Here is a 20,160-nt window from a genome sequence, read left to right as displayed (position 1 = left end):
GGTAGCTAAAAGCTGTGCTAGTTTCAGTTAAACTTGCAGGTCACACGTGTGAAATGCAGGCTCTAAGCACTACAGGCAGGTGGAATAGCGTGGCTGCAGGGTAGTGTGGAGGCAGGAAGGGGGTGCTGCTCCTTTACAGCTGTGCATGTGCTGGGGGCGCTGGCAGCAGGTGAAGGCAGAGCAATGACTGAGCCTCCGCAGCTTTCTGCTGTGGTGCAGTTATTACACACAACTTACCAAAAGGGTTTAGGAAAGTAATTACCAAATAAACTAATCTATTCATCTACCCTTCTCCCCTTAAACAAGTGAATGTTTAAATTTGTTCACTAGACCAAGATTACATAGAACTGAAGCAGTGTTCATAGGAGTTACAGTACAACCACCTTTATGGAACCATAGTACAACATTTTAAACCGACTGTAGTCTCGAATATGTAATACATCCTTAGGAGTAACTAGTATAAAAAGTATCAACATCAGTGGTTTGAATATAAAAATTTATTTAAAGTCAGAGTATGCAACAAATAAAACCTACAGAAAACAGATTTTCCCATCACAATCTGTTGCTTACCAAATAATATTGTGAAAACACATTCCTTCAGTCATTATAAAGTTCTTAAAATACAAAAGAAATTAAATTTTGTAAGAAAGTCTAGTAGACCAGAGACTGTTTCTTCCAAGATGTTCTGCAGAAGCAAGGCTATCCTTCAATACATCCCACGCCATCCTCCTCCACCCATGCTGCCTTGCCCATAGTATCCTCCACTATTTCCACTGCCACGACCTGCAAACAATTGACACAAGGTCACGCACACATACCTTAAAAAAAGAAAAAAATGGGATGGGTAATACAGAACAACAGGTTGAAGGTGACAGCTTACACTAACAGCACTACTGCTCTTAAGCAGTGTGTGCTGCAGTAGCACAACGTGCCAAGCCCCCAGAGAGGGAGTTTCAGAAACCCAGAGTTCTCCCAGCCCGAAGGCCACCGCTCTTGCCCCCCGTGCGAATGAATGGCAGCCATTGACACACGCCCCGGACATGGCAAAGAGAACTGGTACTTACTGTATCCACCCAAGCCATCAGGAGTTCCGTATCCACCGCTGTAATTGCTACCCATTCCCATTCTACCGACAGAGCCGTAACCTTGATCTGCAAAGCCAAAAGTGCAACGTTACAAGCTTGGAACTCGTTAGACTTGGCAAGGCATCAACTAAATGTGCAATTGATGCGTACCCATTCCATCTCTGCCGTAGCCTCCCATTCCAGAGCCACCTCCAGCAGTAGAGTTCAGGAACAGTTCAATATACCGATGCTCTGAAGAAGCAAAAAGCCACAGTTTGTATTTTGTTTTCCAGAGCAGAAGCAGAAGCACAAAGCAACCCCCCACACCCCTTACAGGCAGCAGACAGAAGGCCACAAACAAGGGAGTTTGCAACGTGGAGAACTGTGAACACTTTAGGATGGAGCTGCTGCTCCCAGCCCTGCCAGAGCCTGGCCAAGTGGCAGGCAGGGAACACGACACTCACGCATGTGGTTCTTATCCTTGGACATGGCAGCTACTGCATCCTCATGTGTTACAAACTCCACATCTGCCTCTCCTGTAGCTCTTCCATCTGCTCCAATATCAATGTGAACTCTTATAGGGTTCAATGGTGAGAAAAACTAGGGAAAAAAAAACAAATTAAAAAAGCAATCATGTTACCGCAGAATTCAAGCCAGGTACTTTTTTCCATTTCCATGGTTAGTGTTGCACTACTTTAATTCAACATCATCCTACCACACAGATTTAACTACTCATTTCCCAAGCAGTACTTAGTGGTTGCAGGACATCCAACATCAGGTCAACCTATTGTTACTACAGAGCTCGGAGAGCTGCAGTTACAGAGCCTGAGGAGCTTTCTTTGAATGCAAAGATACAAACAACTCCTGCCCACACACACTGCTCTGAGCAACAGTTAAATGCAATGGCATCCTGGACAAGAAAATCATCAGTTGGTTTTCATTTGGCTCTGCTTTTCCAGATTCCTCAAAGCAAGGATGCATTCACAGAATTCAAGAGAAGCAGCCTGTCAACACACTGCTCTCCCTCACCGCCCCAGATCTAAGCCCGACTTTTGGCCCCTCTTGTCAGTCTTTACTCTAAATGGAACAATCAAACTGGCATAAGAAAATACACTGCACTTAAGTAAACAAGCAGAAGATAAAGAATGGAGCTCTGCATATATAATACATAGGTGCCACTGGCAAGACAGCCTCTCTCCAGTGATGTGCTACGTTTGAACCAGGCCTTGTATTCCAAGAAAACCTTTTTCCCAACAACACCACATCTGCACTGACACAAGAATGCATTCCCAAGATCCTGCAGATGCACCTGGACCTGCCACCCTGATCTCTTACGAGAGGGATGCAGCCCTCTCCAAGCCAACACAGCCTGCTCACCCTGGCCCCTCCTGAAGTGAAGTCTCAGGACAACAAACAAATATGCAAACTAAGCAATTTAAGTTTCTGTCACCTTCTGTCATTTTCATAAAATCAGGTAAGCTTAAAAAAATCCTAAAGGCCTTAAAATGAAGACACTGATTACAGCAACTGTCGGCTCTGCAATACACCTTTTGTGGAAACAAAAGAGCAGAGAGTGCAGGGATTAACGTTAAATATAGCTTTGCTGACTTCTCTGGTAATCCCACCTCAGACAGCAGCTTTACAAAAGCTCGTTAACTTTGTGCAGACGTAGCAGTGACTTGTTTGAGAAGGCTCCCCGAGTTTGGCCTGGGACAGAGAGGGACATGCACACTGCTGGCATGAGGAAGCCCTTTCCCCGTGGTACTTACGTTAGCAATATCGTTTTCCGTGGCTCGGAAAGGCAGCCCTCTCATGTGAACAAAATGACCGCCACCATGGAACCCCGACCCCGCATCTCCAGCTCCATAGCCATGTCCTCCCATGCCTATTGGAAAACCCAAACCAAAAAAACCCACACACCTCTAAGATCATGAAAAGCCAAAAGTCATCACTACTCTTTTTCTGAAAGCACTTAATTATACCAGTGAATGCACGGTGTTTACACTTCCCATGTATCAACCCAGACTAGAAGCCCTGCTAAGCAATCTGTTTACCTTTTCTTAGGATTCCCCAATCCCCTCCCCTTTTTAATCAGCCTTCTTTACCAAACAGCAGAACGAAGCTGTTATCTCTGTCTTGGAAACTCAAGTATCAGGAAAACCTTTTTAGACAAACTGAATTTCTTTTACCTCTCCCATCCCTCATCCTGTCGTCATAGCCGTCGTTTCCGTAGCCATAGTTATTATAGCCACCATAATCATCAAAGCCACCATATCCTGCGCAGCGGAGAGAAGGAAAGAGCCGTTACACTTCTGCTCACAGCTCGCACAGCAATCACACCCAACGCTCAGTTCTGCAGTCTCTGGGCACCCGGCTCTTTGCAAGCAGCCTCTGCAGACTGCCAAACCTGGATGTCTGAACACGGTGCCAAAGTCCATTTCTTTTTACATAACACAGACTGAAACATGCAAACGGACAAGATCAGATTCTAATGAAAAGTGTTCATCTTAAACACTCAGCCACGTGTTTTGATATATTACGAGGTTTTTTTTCAGATAAACACACCCAACCTAAGGGGCATTACAGCTACTACCATTTCTTATTTCTTGACAAGTATGTCAGAAACACGAAACTGCCAAGAGAACCTGTGTTCATTAGATGAACATACCACCGTCATATCCACCACCTCCTCGACGCATTCTGTCATACATACTTCCACGCCCAGCTCCATAATAACCCCCTCTTCCTCCTAATGGTCTATCATATGGTCCAGGTCGCTGTTGTCCCATCATTCTTCTTGGCATGTCAGAGAATCCTCTGATTTCGCTCTTACTACTTTTGAAGATTTCAATGTATCTAACAAAAGAGGATTTTCAAGGTACCAGTAAGAACACAGGCAGAAGCAGTCTGAATTGTACAAAAGGCCACACTACATTTTCTAGAGCTAAACGTACAAGCCAATAGCAGTGACTAGAAATACCATACAACTTAAGTTTCTCCTCAAAACTGTAAGAATCTTAAGTGTATTAAAAAACCCCCATTTAGAGTGGCAAAAATTACTATGTGAAAATTCTAGCTGTACAAATTAAAACATGTCTTAAAACATGTCTTTCCAGTATGAGAAACATACTGTTGAAAAACAATGGCTGTAGCAGCATTTATCACAAATTACCCTACACGAGCATGATTGAAACAGTTTTCTGAGTTTAGCAAACTACCCAGTGCAATTCTGTCTCCCCCACCCCCCAAATCTACTGTATTTGCCAAGTTAACTTAGGATCAGTTATAAAAATTCTTAAAAACAGCCAAATCCCCAATGGTCCCCAACCCCCCCAAAGCATTACTGACCCACAACCCCCAAAAAATAAAGATTTAACACCATCCCAAACTCTCCATCCCCACCTGTGCCCTATTCTTTCCTTGTGTTTCCCCAGAGCATTTTCTGCTATCTCCTTTGAAGCAAACTGCACGAAGGCCTCCCCTGTGCTTCTCCCCTGGTAGTCCAGCGTCAATGTTATCCCATTTGGCACGATTTCCAACCCTTTAACCCAAGGACAAATAACCCCGTCAAGGGGAAAAGTGTTAAAGGCTGAAACATTCCCATCTGTAGCAAATACTTAAAGCATATCTAAACAACAACAACGAAAAAGAAAACCACCTCGTTTCCCCCATCACCCAACAATACAAGCCCATGATCTTTTCATTAAACATTTATGGATTTAGCCGTAATTCTTTTCTGTTTAGACTATATAAAAATGCAACCACCTAAGTTACACGAAGAAAATATAGCTACCAATCAAGCAATTTAACTGATCCAAATGCTAACATTCAGGTTACCCCCATATGCAAGGTATGTTTCCCACCTCGACCAAATCAGGTACATTTTGTGTTCTACTATATCTATAGTTATCCGTGCTTCATTTACAGGGCACAAATTTTAATTAAGATAAACTAATTTATCACAATCCCTCCCCACCCACCCCATTAACATCTATTAAACACGTACAAAACATTGTGTAAAAGATACAAAAAAGCCTCTAAAGAAACCCACTGCACTTCGACTATACTGGAGGTACCTTGGAAAAACTGAACAATCTCTTCTTTGCTGCAACCAAACGGCAGGCCTCGGAGTCGTACCACTGTTCCGTCATTGGTTGTATCATTGGGCCCATTGTGCTTTCCGCTCCAGTCCATTTTTGTTTAATTTAAATCCTAAAAAAAAAACCCCAACAAAACAGAAATAAAACCCCCCCTGAGTTTCTGCCCATGCCTAAGTCCCGTCCCAAAAAAGAAATCTGTTAAGGTTTTGTTCATTGAGGTAACACGATGGATCATGAGCTTTATTTCTGTTCCGGATTTGAAGCCGGGCATCGAAGCACATGCCAGTGGGATCTTAACCCGCACCGAGGGGATTTAACCCCGCCGCTGGGGCTGCTGCTGGGAGCGCCGCGTGGACGGCGGGCAGCACGTGGGCAGGCTCGGCACAAAAAGCTCAGCCTTTACTCCGAGAACACTTCACATCCGCTCCGTAAAGCTTTGCGGCTTTGGTTTTTTTACGGCTGTTCTTTCCCTCGAAGCGTAGCAGTTGAGGAAGGGGCTGGTGCCACAAGGCCTTCCTTTGTCTGCCCTCAGCCGAGGGCGGCGGGGGCGTGTGCGGGGGGCACCGCCACCGTCCCACAGAGCGAGCCGCCATCGCCGCCGCCTCCCCAGGCGCGGAGCCATCGCGATCCCGCCTCCCGCCGTCCTCCCCAGACCGCGGCCCTGACCCCCCGCCTGCTCCCCGCCGCCATTTACCGCGCCTCCCCGGGGCGCCCGCCACTCGCCTGCCCCGCTCCCGCCGCGCCCCCCGCCGCGCCCCGCCGCCCACCTCTAGCCTCGGAGGTGCGGTGCTGCGCTGCGCCGCCCGGCCCGCGTCCCCTCACCGCCCCAGGACCCCCCGCCCGCCGCTCTCCCGGGGCCGCTGCCGCCGCCGCCCTCGACTCCACCGCTCAAAATGGCGGCCGCGATCGGGAACGAGGCTCCGCACCGCCTCCCCGCCGTCCGCACCCTTCGCCCGCCGAACCCCCCGGGCGGGCCCCGCCGCCGCTCGCCCGGCCCGCTCGCCCTCTCCGCTCACCGCGAGTCTCTCGCGCACCCCTGGCCGTGCCCCGGCAGCCGCTCGCGCCGGGCTGGACGCGCCTCCTCGCTCACTGCCGAGCCGTCCGGCGGGCCCACACCTGCGCAGCGCCCACGGGCAGCGGAGCGTCCGGGCCGCGCGACTATCGCGATACCCGCCCCGCGCGCCGCCTCACACCCGCCTGGGCGGCTCCCGCGCACGCGCGACTCACGCGGGGAGAGCGGGGGGGAGGGGAAGGGAGCGACGGCGCATGCGGGGTAGGGGAGGGGGCGTTCCGCCTTTGCCTCTCGCCGCCTCCTCTGCTGAGGGGCCGCCCGGGCGCGTGCGCGCTCCTCCCTCGGTCACGCGGCCCTCGCCGCTCGTTTTGGCGCCAAGCGGGAGCGCGCGCGGCCCGGCGCGGGCAGGGCTGCGCTCGTGCCCGGGCATCGCCTCACGGCGCCCTCGCCTCACGGCCGCGCTGCTGGCGGCGGCTCCGGCCGGTCGTGCTCCGGAGCTTGCGTCTCGCTCAGCGTGTCCCTCTCCCTCGGCGCAGCTTTGGGAGGGAGCGAGGATGAGGATGGTTGCCCGGTGTGGGCGCACGCCATGGCTGCTGCCCGCGTCTCCTCAGCAAAGCCGCCGAGCCGGGCAGGATCCCGCTTCCTTAAGCGCGGGGCACACCCGGCCGGGCGCTGTGGTGAAAGGGCGAGCTGAGGCGTTCGGGGGCTGGTGGCGAGGGAGGTTAAAATGCGTGTTTTAATTTAAAAAAAAAAAAAAAAAAAAAAATCCCTGCGGAACGCCAGGGGCGTAGGAAGGAGTCTCAATCGCTGTCGGCGCTGGGAAGTGACGGGATGGGGCCGCTGGCTCCGCCTGCCGCCGCAGAGCGATAACTTGGAGCTGTGCTGCCGGCCTGCGTGAGGCGGGCCGGGGAGTGCCTGGCAGGGCGCAGCTTGCGGCTGCACGGGCGCACACCACAATGCAGGTTCCAGTCTTTACGGTTGATGCGTTTACAAACCGGCCGTTTTCTGGAAATCCTGCCGCAGTTTGTCTGCTTGAAAATGTAAGTTAAAACCCAGCTGGTTTTTGAGGTACTGCAATGACTTTTGCCGTTCTGTGCTTGGCCTGAGCGCTCAGCACTGCATTAGACTTTACTTTCTTTACTCGAGACTTCTGTTTTCCAGACTTGTTTGCTGTGGCATAAGAATACAGAGAAATTAGAACAGGGGTGCTCTTTTTTTTTTTTTTTCATCAAAATGATGTCATGCAAGACAACATTAGAATTTTTTGTGGGCTGTTAAAAATATTTTATTAAGGAACAGACTGGATTTATTTTGAGTTAAGAAAAATGGCTTAATTTCTTCAAGAATAATTCAGAATAACAGTTTTGAAGAATGAAGAAGGATTCAGAATGAACTCTGAAAAGTAATGCTGTAAAACTGAATCAGTGGTCAGTAGAAGGATTAAACAGTGGGGTTTGATTTTGGTGTGGGTTTTCTCCCTTTTTTTCTTGAATTTTTGCTCTTTCTTGGGACAGAAGAAGAGTAGGTACAGACCTCAGTGTGAATCTTTCACCATTAGTGTGTTGGGTTCAGCTTTAGCCAATTCAATGCTGCATGGTAGTTTTGGTGCAGTTGACAGTACTGGCCTTGTATTTTTTGTATACTAACTCCTGGTAAAAATTGTAAATATGAACATATATGTAGGGTAGCCAGTGGCAACAGCTTGTAATGCCAGTATGAATCCTTTCTAGAGTTTCCTAAATCTGTCTAAATCTCATAGCATTGCCTACTTACCAGGTCAGCCAAAGGTATGACTGGGAACATCTCCCTTCAGACTTATTTTTGGCCACATAAAATATACTCTCAAAGTGATATCTGCATTAAAATTATGAGCTTCCAATTGCATTTTTTAATATTAATTTTACTTTATTACATCAAGATACTGTGAAGCCACCTTACTTGCATGATGACTTTGGGGAATGCAAACATTTAAATTTTTTCTACAGTTCCTGGGAGTAAAGGCTTTAGTGTGACAGCTAAAGCCGAGCTCCTAATTCAGCATTTTATGCTAAGATTGAAGAAAGTGTGATGCAGCCATGCCAAACAGCTGCTCTCTGCTCCCTCCAGAGTCTCAGCAGATGCTTTACAGAAAAAATCAGAGAAATGCAAGAATGGCAAAACCAGTCCTCTCTGTTTCAGAGGTGCCACAGGATGGCAGTATTTCAATAAAGTTCCAAGTTATTTAAAAAAAAAAAAAGTTATTTTAATAACGTTTTTACTGGTCTTTGTTCTGGTCTAGGATCTTTACAGAGATTGACAGAACTCTTTCTGGGATAAAGGGAGTGTAACTGCCCTGTAAAATGTTAGAAAGTTGTTTAACTGTACAGAATTCAGTCTGCAAGTGCAGCTCTGGTGTTATCAGTTATTGGCTTGTAGCTGTAGTATGGGATCATTGGCTGAAAAGGGTTAGTTATTGAAGGAAGTAACTCAAGTTTAAAGGGCACATTTTTATCTCTCAGAGGCTGAACCTGAGCAGGTCCCTTTGGTGCTTTGTTTCGCTTGGGTTTCAGCATTTTAAAGATTAGATTCTCAAACCCGGCCAGTCAGCGTAAGGGCGGGGAAAGAGCAGGGGAACGTGTGCCGAGGAGAATGTTATGGAATCCCTGGGGCCTGGCTACCCTGGGCTCAGTGTCCACTGCCTTGAATCACAGGCACTTACTCAGCTCCAGCATTTCCTTTTTTTTTTTTTTTTGCCAGTTTGTCTCTTCTCAGCTCCTGCCAAGGGAGTGTATTGTCCCACTTAAAGGTTTTTTTACTCTCAGAGATTATTTTGAATTAAAACCGAGTCTATGTTTTATTATAATAGAAAATTAAATGTCTGTATTTGACAGAAAGTTTGATTCTGCATTTTTTGGTCTGTTCTTGACTGGATTTGTTATGTCATCCCTAGGACCTGGATGAAGATTTGCACCAAAAAATTGCAACAGAAATGAATCTTTCAGAAACAGCTTTCATCAGAAAACTGAAACCTGGAGACGACTTCACCAAAAGTTAGTGGTTCTGCTTAAAAGAAAACATCAGACAAATGCAGAATTCATTCAGACTCACTCTGTGGATTAATTTTCAGCTGAATCAGTTTGCTGAATCTGCTCACTTGGCAGTTGTGTGCTGGTGCGAGCCAAGGGGCTCGTCCTGTACTCTGGACTTGGATTCCAGGTTAAGGAGTCACCTTTATCATCTTTGCTGTTTGATGGATTGTTCAGGGAGCAGGATTTTATACAGTCTCTGTAATTAAAAATATTAAGGATAGTAGTAATTATAATTACTTGCTCCTGTTAATAAATTGGAATTTATTTTAGGGTTAGACTAATTGCTTGGAGCAAGAAGTTACAGTACTTTTCATTTTTCATGTTAGCACTTTGCCAATACATTGAACACGCTTATTTTCAAGTCATCCATATCTAGCAGCATACAAAATGCCAGCTTCTTTATCACTGTAGTGCTTTTGGTGCTAATGAGCTGGTTTGTGGCCTCAGACCCACACATCTGCTCAAGAGGTGCACAGCTCTTCCAAAGGAATTTGGTCACTCAGCTACTCCTGAGACTGTGTGTGCTGAGGGGTGGTGGGAGTGAGGCAGGAACATCGCAATGTCATTTATCATCTGCTTCTGGAACATGAATTGGTCTGCTGAGGGCTTCTGAACACAGCGTATGTTTCTGCAGGACTTCATGCTCACTATGCTTAATTTAATGTTAATTAAAGAAAACCAAACCAATCAACTAGGGTATTTTAGGGACATGTGAATTTATAGAAGTGCTTAATGTCGTCTCAGTCCAAGTCCACAGCTGTGTGTCTGGAGTGTCCAGGCAGCTGTTCTGGGTCACGTTTGTCTCCACTCTGGCCTGTGCATGACTCCTCCGTGTCCTGCTCCCACTTGGTGCAGTTCCCACTTGGAGCAGTGCATGAGCAGCATGGAGCAGGCTCACAGCTGGGCTGGGCCAGCTCTCACAGCACTCCACTGCTGGGACCATTGGGCTCCACCACAGGGTTTTATCTGGGTTCTGTTTGTTTTTATTGGAGGGGACTGACATTACTGCACGAACTTTCCATAGTAGCGATGACAAGACTGGTTTGGATTTTAAAAACATTACTTTTATTTTCCACTTCTAGTTGTGTTTGTATGGTAATTATTCACTTGAAATGCATGTGCAAAAGTTAAAGGAAACCAAGTATCATACATGTATGTTCCAAATTTTTTAAACAGCAAATAGAAATATGATTTCTAGTGAAATGGTTAGTAGACATTAGAGGCTTTTACCAGACTTAACTGCTGGTTTAAGCAAAATTATTCATAACTGAGCTAACTCTGGTACAGGTTCTGTTCTACCAACAAAACCAACTATGGCCTCTAAACGGTAGCCTGGCCTGCAGGTGATACAGACCATGGCTATGCCTCTGCAGGATTTCATAATACACAGGGACATGGAGGCTTTATCTTCTAGATAACACCTGTTTGGGACAAAGGAAAATCTGTGCAGCATGCCAAGGTTGTTGATCTGGTTCAAAAGGGATAGCTGTTTTGAAAAATCAGCGTGAAATGGGTACCTAGAAGTGTGTTAAGGACCACAACAGATTGTAACATGCATTTTGATTAACTGAAACATCATCACTCCATATATATTGAGATAAAATGAAGATATAGACTTCTTCCACTTAATAGCACTAAATAAAGTTTATTTTTTCAAGGTTCCTGCTTTGGGCTCAGATGGTTCACCCCAGCCAGTGAAGTTCCTCTCTGTGGTCATGCTACCCTTGCATCAGCTGCTGTGTTATTTCATGTACAAAGTAGGTTTACAACCTCTGTATTACTATAGTTTTTTAGAACATTTACTTCTAATTAACATCTCTGTTTTTTAAAGACAAAGGCAATTAAACATTCAGAACATCTGTAGAACACAAATGGAGATTACCCTGGGTATTGCCTTTTACTTGTGCTCTGTAGTTACAAGGCTGTAGTCTGATGTCTACCCTCTGATTCCCATGTCCTGCTATTACTCTGGTTTAAGAAAAGTGCTAAATATGCAAATGTCATCTGGGAGAGGTATAGCAGGATTTGATGCATAGGGAATATTGCTCTTTCTGTTAAAAGGACATTCCCATTCATTCTAGGCAAATGCAGGAATGATTCCCTGACAATTGCTGTGTTTATTAGCCTCAGCAGATTTATTGAGTTAATTGGGAATTTTGCCTGCAAAATATTTTTGCAGATCTATTTGAGCTGTATAACTAACTTTTTCTGAATATACTGAGCTACTCCCAGGGCTATGATAATTTAGATTAAAATTCTAATGTTTGATAATGTTGCAATGTTCTCTCTCTAGAAAATACAAACTCAGTTCTCACGTTTGTGACACTGAGTGGGGAATTAAAGGCCAGACAAGTGAAAGATCATATTGTCCTGGACTTGCCACTTTACACAGCCTACCCCCAGGTTAGTCAAAATTTTATTCACAATAGGCTTTCAAGGAAAGTATGTGTTTGTATGTGTATGTCAGTATATGTGTCTGTCTGTAGTTATGTAGATACATACATATATATATTGCATTATTTACAATGTGTGTATTTTTTTTTTCTTCAGGACCTTAAGGAAGTAGAAGAATTAATAAAGGTAAAAGAAGAATCCATCAGTTGTCTTAGAAAAACATTTATAATAGCTTTGCTTATTTTTATGTACTAAAATGGCTAAAAAATGATGACAAGGCACTGCTCAATGTACTAAATAGCTTTGCTTATTTTTATGTACTAAAATGGCTAAAAAATGGTGACAAGGCTCAATGTACTCCTGAACTGGAAAGACCAAACTTCAAAGCTCTCAGTAATGAGTCAGTAGATCAGGGAGTGGAATTCTCAGAAGTGCTGCAGCTGAACCTGTGTCTCCCATTTCCATTGACTGAAGTGTCAGTATTTATTTCAATGGCACTTTCAGCCTTTTGTGTGCATAAGAGGGCAGTCTGTGTCCTTGCTGTCCTCTAGGCCCTGGATTTCTTCCCAAATTGACATGTGTGGGGCTTGTAACTCACCCATATCCATTCAAGCACTTGGTGCGTTTGCTTATCTTCCTTGCACGTGCTTGAGGGTTGCATGGAAGACCTTGCACAAAGCCTCTTCTAGCAGGGAATGGGCTCTACAGAAATGCTAAGGGAATCATATTTTATATTCAAGTGGTGATGAGTTCTTTTCTGTCTCTACATTTCCCACCAGGCAGCTGTTGGTGACATGGTTGTTCAAGATGTTCGTTTTTCTCCCGACACAGAGAATCTCTTGGTCCGCCTCGGTGATACTTATGAGAGGTATATTGCACTCTTTTGATTGTTTTAGTCAAGAATGCAGACATTGAGTTGGCCTGTTTGTTCCTTACATGCTAGCTCCTTTATCTAGTTTTAAATCAGGTGGAGATGAGAAACCTCTGATTTAAATTTCTGTGGAGAGTGATTATTTTATCTTTTAATGTGAGCTTATTGAAGTTGCAAAGCTGAGTAAGATCATTCTGAAATCTGTCTTCAAGACAAGGAGGTGTAGGAAACAGTTCTAATGGTGGTGTATTTTCCCCATCCATCTGAGCCTAAAGATGATCCAGTAACCTGGCTGGAAGTTGGGAGTCCTGCTTCACTTCAGGGTGCATTGGCAGAATGCCAGGGATTCTTACTTCCATTGGACTGTAATCCACTTAACATGCTTAACAGCACCTTAAGTAGCTTTAGAGAGAAAATTCCAATTCAAATTATTCCAAGGCATTTGTCAATCTCATCTGAATGTCATTGTTAATTCAAGTATGATGTAGTTATATACTGCTGCTGAAACATAACTTCTTTAATCAGGCCAAATTACTATTATTACAAACTTGAAGTTTGTAATGATGCTATTATACTGTATATTATTCTATTACTATTATACTATTATACTGTATATTATACTATATTACAAATAATAATAGTATTACAAACTTGAAGTTTGGCCTAAGTAATGGTTAAAGTCTGGGGTAATGGGGAAAAAGAAATATTCTCAGCTGAGTACTTATTATTTTACTCTTTCAGACTGTTTTGTAGGGAGGTATCAGCCACTTGTAGACTGCTTTAGAATGCCTTGTAGACCTGAGTGACCTTAGTTATTTGCTTGCCCTGAAACGAGGTGGAGCACTTGGTACATTCTGTAGGGAGACAATAATTCTTTCAATGATTAAAATGTTGAAACAAGGTGATTTTGATTTTTGTGTCTAATATTTCAGGATGCTCTGTTTTCAGAGATAAATAGGAAATGCATGGCTTGCTGTTTTTCTCTGCTCATTCAGAGTGTATTAGGTTCAAGGTGATTTTTCTGTCAAATACCATTGTGAGGACCATGCTAAGGATCTTGTCTCCTCTAATACTTTAGGGCTGGTTTTGAATTGTAGAGAAGATGATTCTATAGCTTTATTTTTCTTTTCAAGACTTACGTTCATGTAAAATGAAGAATATGGGCTATTAAAATTTCATAATTATATTCAAGGTCTGTGTTGGAAAACTTGAAAGTGAATGCACAGTCCTTTTTGTCAGCTGAAAAGACAGGCAAAGTGAAAGGACTCATACTCACTGTTAAAGGAAATTCCAGTGGAAAAGGCCATGATTTTTACTCCAGATATTTTTCACCTTGGTATGGAGTTCTGGAAGACCCTGTTACAGGTATGTGTTTGTATGACAAGCAGCTCATACTTTTGTTTCAATTCAATTTAAAGGTTCTTATTCAAATTTGTTAATCTGTTATTATACTTTGGAGTCTCTTATAAATTACTGGTTTATGTGGATAGCAGGAGTGCTCATTAAACTAAAAATTTTTGTGACTGAGGCCAACTCATTCAGAAAAAACCAAATCACGTTCTTACTGTCATTAGGCCAGATAGTCCTGTGTCTTTTTCAGATATTTTCCCTCAAGTATTACAATTAGTTAAAAGTGAGAGACCAGTTCAATACTGGATGAGTTTTGCAGTGGAAATTTATATCCTCTTCCGTTGGTGTTCTTTTTTTGTGGTGCTTTGGATTTTTGTTTGGGTTTTTTCCCAGTGCATTTCAGCTGAGATCTTCCCTAGTTTCATGACCCTGCTGCTGCTCTGAGGCCTGTGGGAGCACAGCTGGCTGCTGCTCAGGGCAGCAGGGCGTGCTCCTGCCTCTTCTGGCATTGCACTCAGAGTCTTGATTGCTGCAGGATGGTGTTCTTTGCTTAGCTACCATGTAACTATTAGTCAGATGAGAATTGTAGCTAATGATGATGCCCTCACCTAGCAAGATTTCCTTTGAAGCTAGAGGATGTGGAAGTAATACTGCTTTATCATAAATTGAAATTATAAAGCCTTAAGTTCTGTCTGCTGTGTACTCTTAGGTTTTTTTACCCTAAACACACATGGCACTTGGTTTATGATATTTACATTTTGACTATGCTTACTCTGTAAAGTAGTGATTATAATTTAATTATTTACTTTGTTTTCCAATTTCTTTGAAGGATCTACTCATGCTGTTTTAAGCAGCTACTGGTCAGAGCATCTGGGGAAGAAAGAAATGCTTGGTAAGAGAAATTTTTATTGCAAATAAAATTTGTAAACCTACTCACTAGAAAAGAAAAGGTTGTATTACTGCTGCAGTCCAAACTGTAGCAATAACTCCTTTTCCATTTCCTCAAGATGAATAGAATATTATGTAATATTTTGTGTGTGAGGTAATCTTTGAGAAATTGCTTTCTTTCCTATCCACCACCATGACACATCATGCCCCAGGGAGTTTGAAGTGTTGGTTTCTGGATCATAACTCTCTGCTCTCAGTTTTTGATCTTGGCTTTTGGATTTTAGTTGTCATGACCTTTCAGCATACCTGAAGCCTGGGGAACCTCAGGGAATGTTTATGTGTTTTGATTCAATCTATGAGATTTGCTTATTAGATCACATTTTTGTTAAACAAGAAACTTAAGAACGTGGTGGAAAGAAACCAAGTGAAACTGTCAACATATGACAGTGCTATGTGAAGAGGTGTTGGGTGACTCCTTGCTTCTCCTGTTTCTAGTGCTTTGCCAGAGCACAGAAGAACAAGAGAAGCAGTACAAAATACCCTCATCCCCTGCCTGGTTCCCCAAGAGGGGACAGGGGCAATTCTGCACACAAGCCTTTGGTTGCATTTGTTTAGAGCAGAGGTTGGATACTTCATCTGATAAGGTTCTTTGTCCATAAAAGTAAACGCTTTTCCAAACAAACAGCTAGCCTGAATAAAAGCCTTTCTGTATTGGATCAAATGAATCTCAGACTGGATTTTCTTGAGGATGGTAAGTCTTTAAAGGATCCACCATGAACAGAACCTTCTCCATCACAGACCAAAGGAAAGATTTAACATTCTGTCCAGAAGATCTTGTATTTGCATTTACACCACACAATCTCTGAGATAGCTTAAATAATGTTGGGGGGAGGTGGGGGGGAAATCTCAACATATTTTCTGAAGATGAGAAACGGTCTTTGGTAACGTGTCCTTATGGGCTGGCTGTTTCTCAGAAGATTTTGACATTTTTGGATGTTAATGTGGAACTGAAACTCCCCATAGCATCTATAGACACTGCTTCTTTAAGTACTCAAATAGGCTGGAATCCTGTCTGTACTTAGAAGTGACACTTTCTACCTGTTTTTCATTTTCATGTATTTTGTATGTACTGTCCCTATTCTGCTTTTAGAGAAACTTGCTCAAGCAGCCAGGGCAATTGATACTGTAATCAGCTTCTCTAATGTGTTTAGCACAAAAAAAAGTCCTATCTCTAGTCCACAAGATAGGTTTGTGTTGTTTGGGGTTTTTTTTTCATTCATGTTTCATGCATATATGTCCTCAAACATCTTCTGTGGTAGAAATCATCAAAAACTGTTTTAAACAGGACAAGTTAATTTGATGTATGTTTATGAGAAATAACTTCTCCTTACATGTGTCTGTCTGAGAGGTATCAGGGAGTACTGGGCAAATTCTTCTACTAATGAGATTATTTGGAAAAGATAGCTGGCATTCAGGGACATTCCATATCAGCAAGTATTAATAAATAAGAGCATCTTTGGACTTTTTAGAAACCTCTGTGGTGTCTTCTGTAATATCCAATACCTTTTATTGCAAGAATAAAGGAAGAATTTCTTCCGTAGAATGAAGGATCTGTTAGTTCCCAAACAGATTACATATAAAGTAATATAAAAATGTGGAACATGAAATCTGTTGTCAGATCTCTCTGGCTGTTGAGGCCTTTAGGAGATCAGCTGCAGCTCTTCTGAAGCATCAGACTTAATTTCCTGTGTTTGGGTTCTCTTCCTACTTTTTTTAAACTAAATTCTCAAGCAACAACCACTCCCACCAGCTACAAAGAGAATTTTCCAGTACTTTTAAAAGGTGAAATACTTCATGATCTTTTCTTGAAGCTGGGTCCATGTCCTTGAATTTAAGCTGCTTGTTCAATCAGGGTTTTGTATCAGTCCTTGCCTTTCTTTCATTTGAGGAGTGTCTGCAATGTATACAAATCATAGTCTCTCAGATGTACAGACTTCCCCAGCTGCTAGTGAATGCAGTGTATAACAACTGTCTGGGTATGCAGCCCTTCACACTTGTCACATTTATAAACCTGCATAAGGAATTCCATACAACCAAACAAACTGGAGAGGACTTCCCAAGTTATTGTGATGAGAAAGGGCTGATCCACGACAGTTTTATCTCAGTTGAAGCTAGGGGAATCTTGCTATACCAGTTCACTTGGGACAACTGTATTTATTTGTGGGGAAATCTGCCTTTAACTTCTCTGATTCCTTCTGGTACAGAACAGGTTTATAGAATTTTAGGGTTATTTTTTGGGGGACAGAAATGAAACGAAAATTACCACCATTACCAACAACAACAAAACACATAAAAAGACAGGAGATGTTGCTTTGTTAAGGTACAATGAATCTACCTGTATTTAAGCTTTTGCTAGTTTGAATTCTCATGAAGTTAAGAATTTTCATTGCAGTTTTCATCTTTTACGTAAAAGCATAGATTGACAACATCAGATTCATGCACAAGTGTTACATTTCTTCAAAGGAGAGGTGCTTCTCTCCATCAGTCACCGGATTTGTCCAGCTTTTTTCATAGGATAACAAAAAGTCTTGGAGATCTTTGCTTGACTTAAGGAACAAATGCTTCTTTCAGCATTCCTCTATAGAGTTGAGAAATTAAAACAAAATACTAGTGATTTCTTAAGTATTATTACAACAGTGTAATTTCTTCCTGAGCTGATGTCATTTTGATGACATTATGAAGAAAATCCATTATTCCTCAAATTGGTTAAGCAGCAGGGGTCATTGAGCTCCATCTAGGCTGGTAAGGAGCTCCAGAACAAGAGGATAATGTTTGTACAAGGCCACCAGCTGATGTGTGAATGCAGTAAAAGTAAAGTAAAATAAAGTGGACCAATATCAAAACAATCTCAGTAATCCTGACATGAAAGAGCTACAGTTGGGACATTTAAAGAATAAAAAGCCAAACCCAACCAACCTTTGAAGAGTTGAAATAATTGATCTCTTTTATTTCAATCTGCTGTCATGTGTGAGTAGAAGACCTTAGGTGTGTTTCCACACCTGGCAATAATAATTGATCAATTTTAGCTGGCCTGGCTCTTTTAAGAGTCTAAAATATTCACTTCATTTACTACTTGAAGCATTACTCCATACATAGATGGTGTTCTGACAAGATAAAAACAACCCATGGTTCTATAAATGGAAAAGAACAGGAAGTGTCAATCTCTAAATAGCTCCTGTTTCCACTCTTTTGGGGTACTTGCTTTGTCTGAGAATCTAATCTCCTGATCAAAGAAGAGCTTTCTTAGCAGCAGTGCCTTAGAAATAGTTTTAAAGCATACAGCATATATGGCATCAGAGAGCCTGTGCTCTGTTGGGACCTGAATACAATCTCTACCCAAGATTTTTGGTTTTGGACAACTTCTGGAGTAGTTGGAAGTTCACTGAGTAAGGAGACTGAACATTATTGCCTCTTCATCCACGTAGAGCCTTTCAAAAGCTCGAAACTCAAACCTTTTCTAAATGCCATTTCAACCAGACCCTTTTCTGGTCAAGTCATGCAACTAAAATGAGACTGCTGAAATGAGTTGGAGACTCCACATGCTCGGTGAACATCATCCCACCTGTGTACGGCTCAACCGTTCAGACAAAAGCTTAATTCTCTAAGCAACTACAAGCAGAAGGCTGTTTCTACCTCAGGTTTATCTAGTTGTATTAAATTGTATCTTCAAGATTCTAGAAATCAATATCTGTTGCATCCTGTGTAAGAATTCGGTGTCAGTTTCTGACAGCTGAAGCAGCATCTATGTTTCTTTGTAGACTTTTCCCACTACCTTTTTGAGCTTATTATCCTTTAGTCAGGCATGTTCTTGGAATGTAGTATGAACTTCTGGTGTTCAGTGCCAGTAAAATGGTCACTCATTCTCATGCAGATAACACTTGGTGTTCTTCCTTCTTCCCTCCAAAAACTGTCTCCCACCAAGGGAGAATTCAATACTTCTGATACATGGAAGAAACTTAATTTGCTACAACAAAGCAAACTACCCCTCTCTGCTTGTATTAAGTAACACTTTTGTCAGACTCAATAGGCGAGGTCTGGTTGGAAATACACTCTCAGCTGACCTTCATCCGTGGAGGCAATTCATCCAGGGTGTCCCTGGTGCTCTCTTTGCCTTGTTGCTGCTTGCTTTCAGGAGCCAGAAGCCTCCTTTGTCTGAGTTCTCATGGATTTCTAAATAATTTGTGATACACAGTAGTTTTTTTAACTCTGGGTTCTTGTTTCTCTTTAGCTTTTCAATGTTCCCGCCGTGGAGGAGAGTTGAAGATTTCCGTGCGCAATGACGGAAGAGTTGACATTGCGGGGCAAACTGCTGTTGTATTAAAAGGAAACCTGACTTTCTGAAGGAACTGGCACTAATCTCCCTCTTCTCTCACTAATTACTAATTTTTATGCTGATTTTATCTCAGCTCTAGGCAGTGAATTACTACTGTTCTCAAAAGTCTTTGATTGCTCATTGGCCATTTAAAAATTTTTTTTGAAAGTACTCACTTCTGATCTTTAAGATCCTTGGTATTCTTCACTTCCATCTTGCCACTTCCTATATGCATTGACCCATGAAAATGTTTGAGTACAGCTATCTTGTTTTTGTGCTTTTAAATAATCCTTCTCTTTATTTCCAAATTCCATGTTAAAATCCCTTACTGCTTCATGGATTAAACTGTAAGCATCTGTTTGATAATCAAACTTTTCCCATGTAGATAATTTTTCATGAAATTTAAATTAATTTTTAAAAAAAATATATTTTCTTGGGTATATATTGAAATGGCAGCCATGTTCACTAACTTACTTGAATTAAAATATGAAAAAATAGAAATTATTTAGAAATGTGCCTTGTGGTTCTCTTTAATGAACAGTATTTTTCAAATGGTATTGCCTTTGATCATAGCACTGCTGCTTAGTCAGTACTTTTAATTAAAGGTTTAGTAGATTTAACAGATTGACCTTGTGATGCAAATGAAGCTGATTGAGATCCGAGGGGAAACTTTATTTGTTACAGCAATGTCAATTATTTTTCAAAACCTGAAGATTTTCTCCTAAACTGAAAGTTTCTTCTATAATCTTCATGGGGTGTACTGCTTCAGATTTTGTCACCATGATGAGGTCTTTCACTGGATTTATTAGGAATATGGAACTTTCAGTTACTCTAGCTAAAACTTTTCCCTTTCAAGTCACCTCTGTCTTAAGCTTTGCTTTAATTCTTTGCAATATTTCAGGGTGACGTGTTTTGAATTCAGAAGACAGCCTAATACTATGGGAACATTTGGATGTCATCCCCTTATAAATCATCAGGAGCTTAGTTGTGCCAAGTTCCCTTCTTTCCATTTATTTTGAATTTTATCAGAACTTGTTAGTT

The 20,160-nt window shown here is 42.5% G+C and overlaps 2 protein-coding genes across 8 annotated transcripts; one reads left to right on the top strand and one right to left on the bottom strand.

The window, feature by feature from the left end:
• Positions 1 to 482: 482 nt before the first annotated feature.
• HNRNPH3 (heterogeneous nuclear ribonucleoprotein H3) lies at positions 483 to 6,393 on the bottom strand. 7 transcript variants are annotated; one of them, XM_041427195.1, is made up of 10 exons: positions 6,181 to 6,393; positions 5,141 to 5,276; positions 4,467 to 4,605; positions 3,733 to 3,920; positions 3,254 to 3,340; positions 2,834 to 2,961; positions 1,529 to 1,664; positions 1,236 to 1,316; positions 1,065 to 1,151; positions 483 to 783 (listed from the first exon to the last, which is right to left on the bottom strand). In XM_041427195.1, the coding sequence occupies exons 2-10, from the start codon at positions 5,256 to 5,258 to the stop codon at positions 707 to 709; spliced, it is 1,041 nt and encodes a 346-aa protein (XP_041283129.1). In that variant the 5' UTR covers positions 5,259 to 5,276; positions 6,181 to 6,393; the 3' UTR covers positions 483 to 706. The 7 variants fall into 7 exon arrangements, with proteins under 7 accessions (XP_041283129.1, XP_041283135.1, XP_041283133.1 ...); XM_041427201.1 differs by having other exon boundaries at positions 3,778 to 3,920; XM_041427199.1 differs by having other exon boundaries at positions 6,199 to 6,393.
• A 617-nt stretch (positions 6,394 to 7,010) lies between these two features.
• On the top strand, positions 7,011 to 19,667 carry PBLD (phenazine biosynthesis like protein domain containing). Its single transcript, XM_041427204.1, has 9 exons — positions 7,011 to 7,216; positions 9,106 to 9,205; positions 10,903 to 11,001; positions 11,538 to 11,647; positions 11,795 to 11,824; positions 12,418 to 12,506; positions 13,702 to 13,874; positions 14,689 to 14,751; positions 19,036 to 19,667. The coding sequence occupies exons 1-9, from the start codon at positions 7,133 to 7,135 to the stop codon at positions 19,146 to 19,148; spliced, it is 861 nt and encodes a 286-aa protein (XP_041283138.1). The 5' UTR covers positions 7,011 to 7,132; the 3' UTR covers positions 19,149 to 19,667.
• Positions 19,668 to 20,160: the final 493 nt, after the last annotated feature.

This window comes from Onychostruthus taczanowskii, unplaced genomic scaffold (genome assembly GCF_017590055.1).
Source record: "Onychostruthus taczanowskii isolate IOZ18803 unplaced genomic scaffold, ASM1759005v1 scaffold98, whole genome shotgun sequence".
Lineage (NCBI taxonomy): Eukaryota > Metazoa > Chordata > Aves > Passeriformes > Passeridae > Onychostruthus > Onychostruthus taczanowskii.
This window is presented reverse-complemented; position numbering and strand designations above follow the sequence as displayed.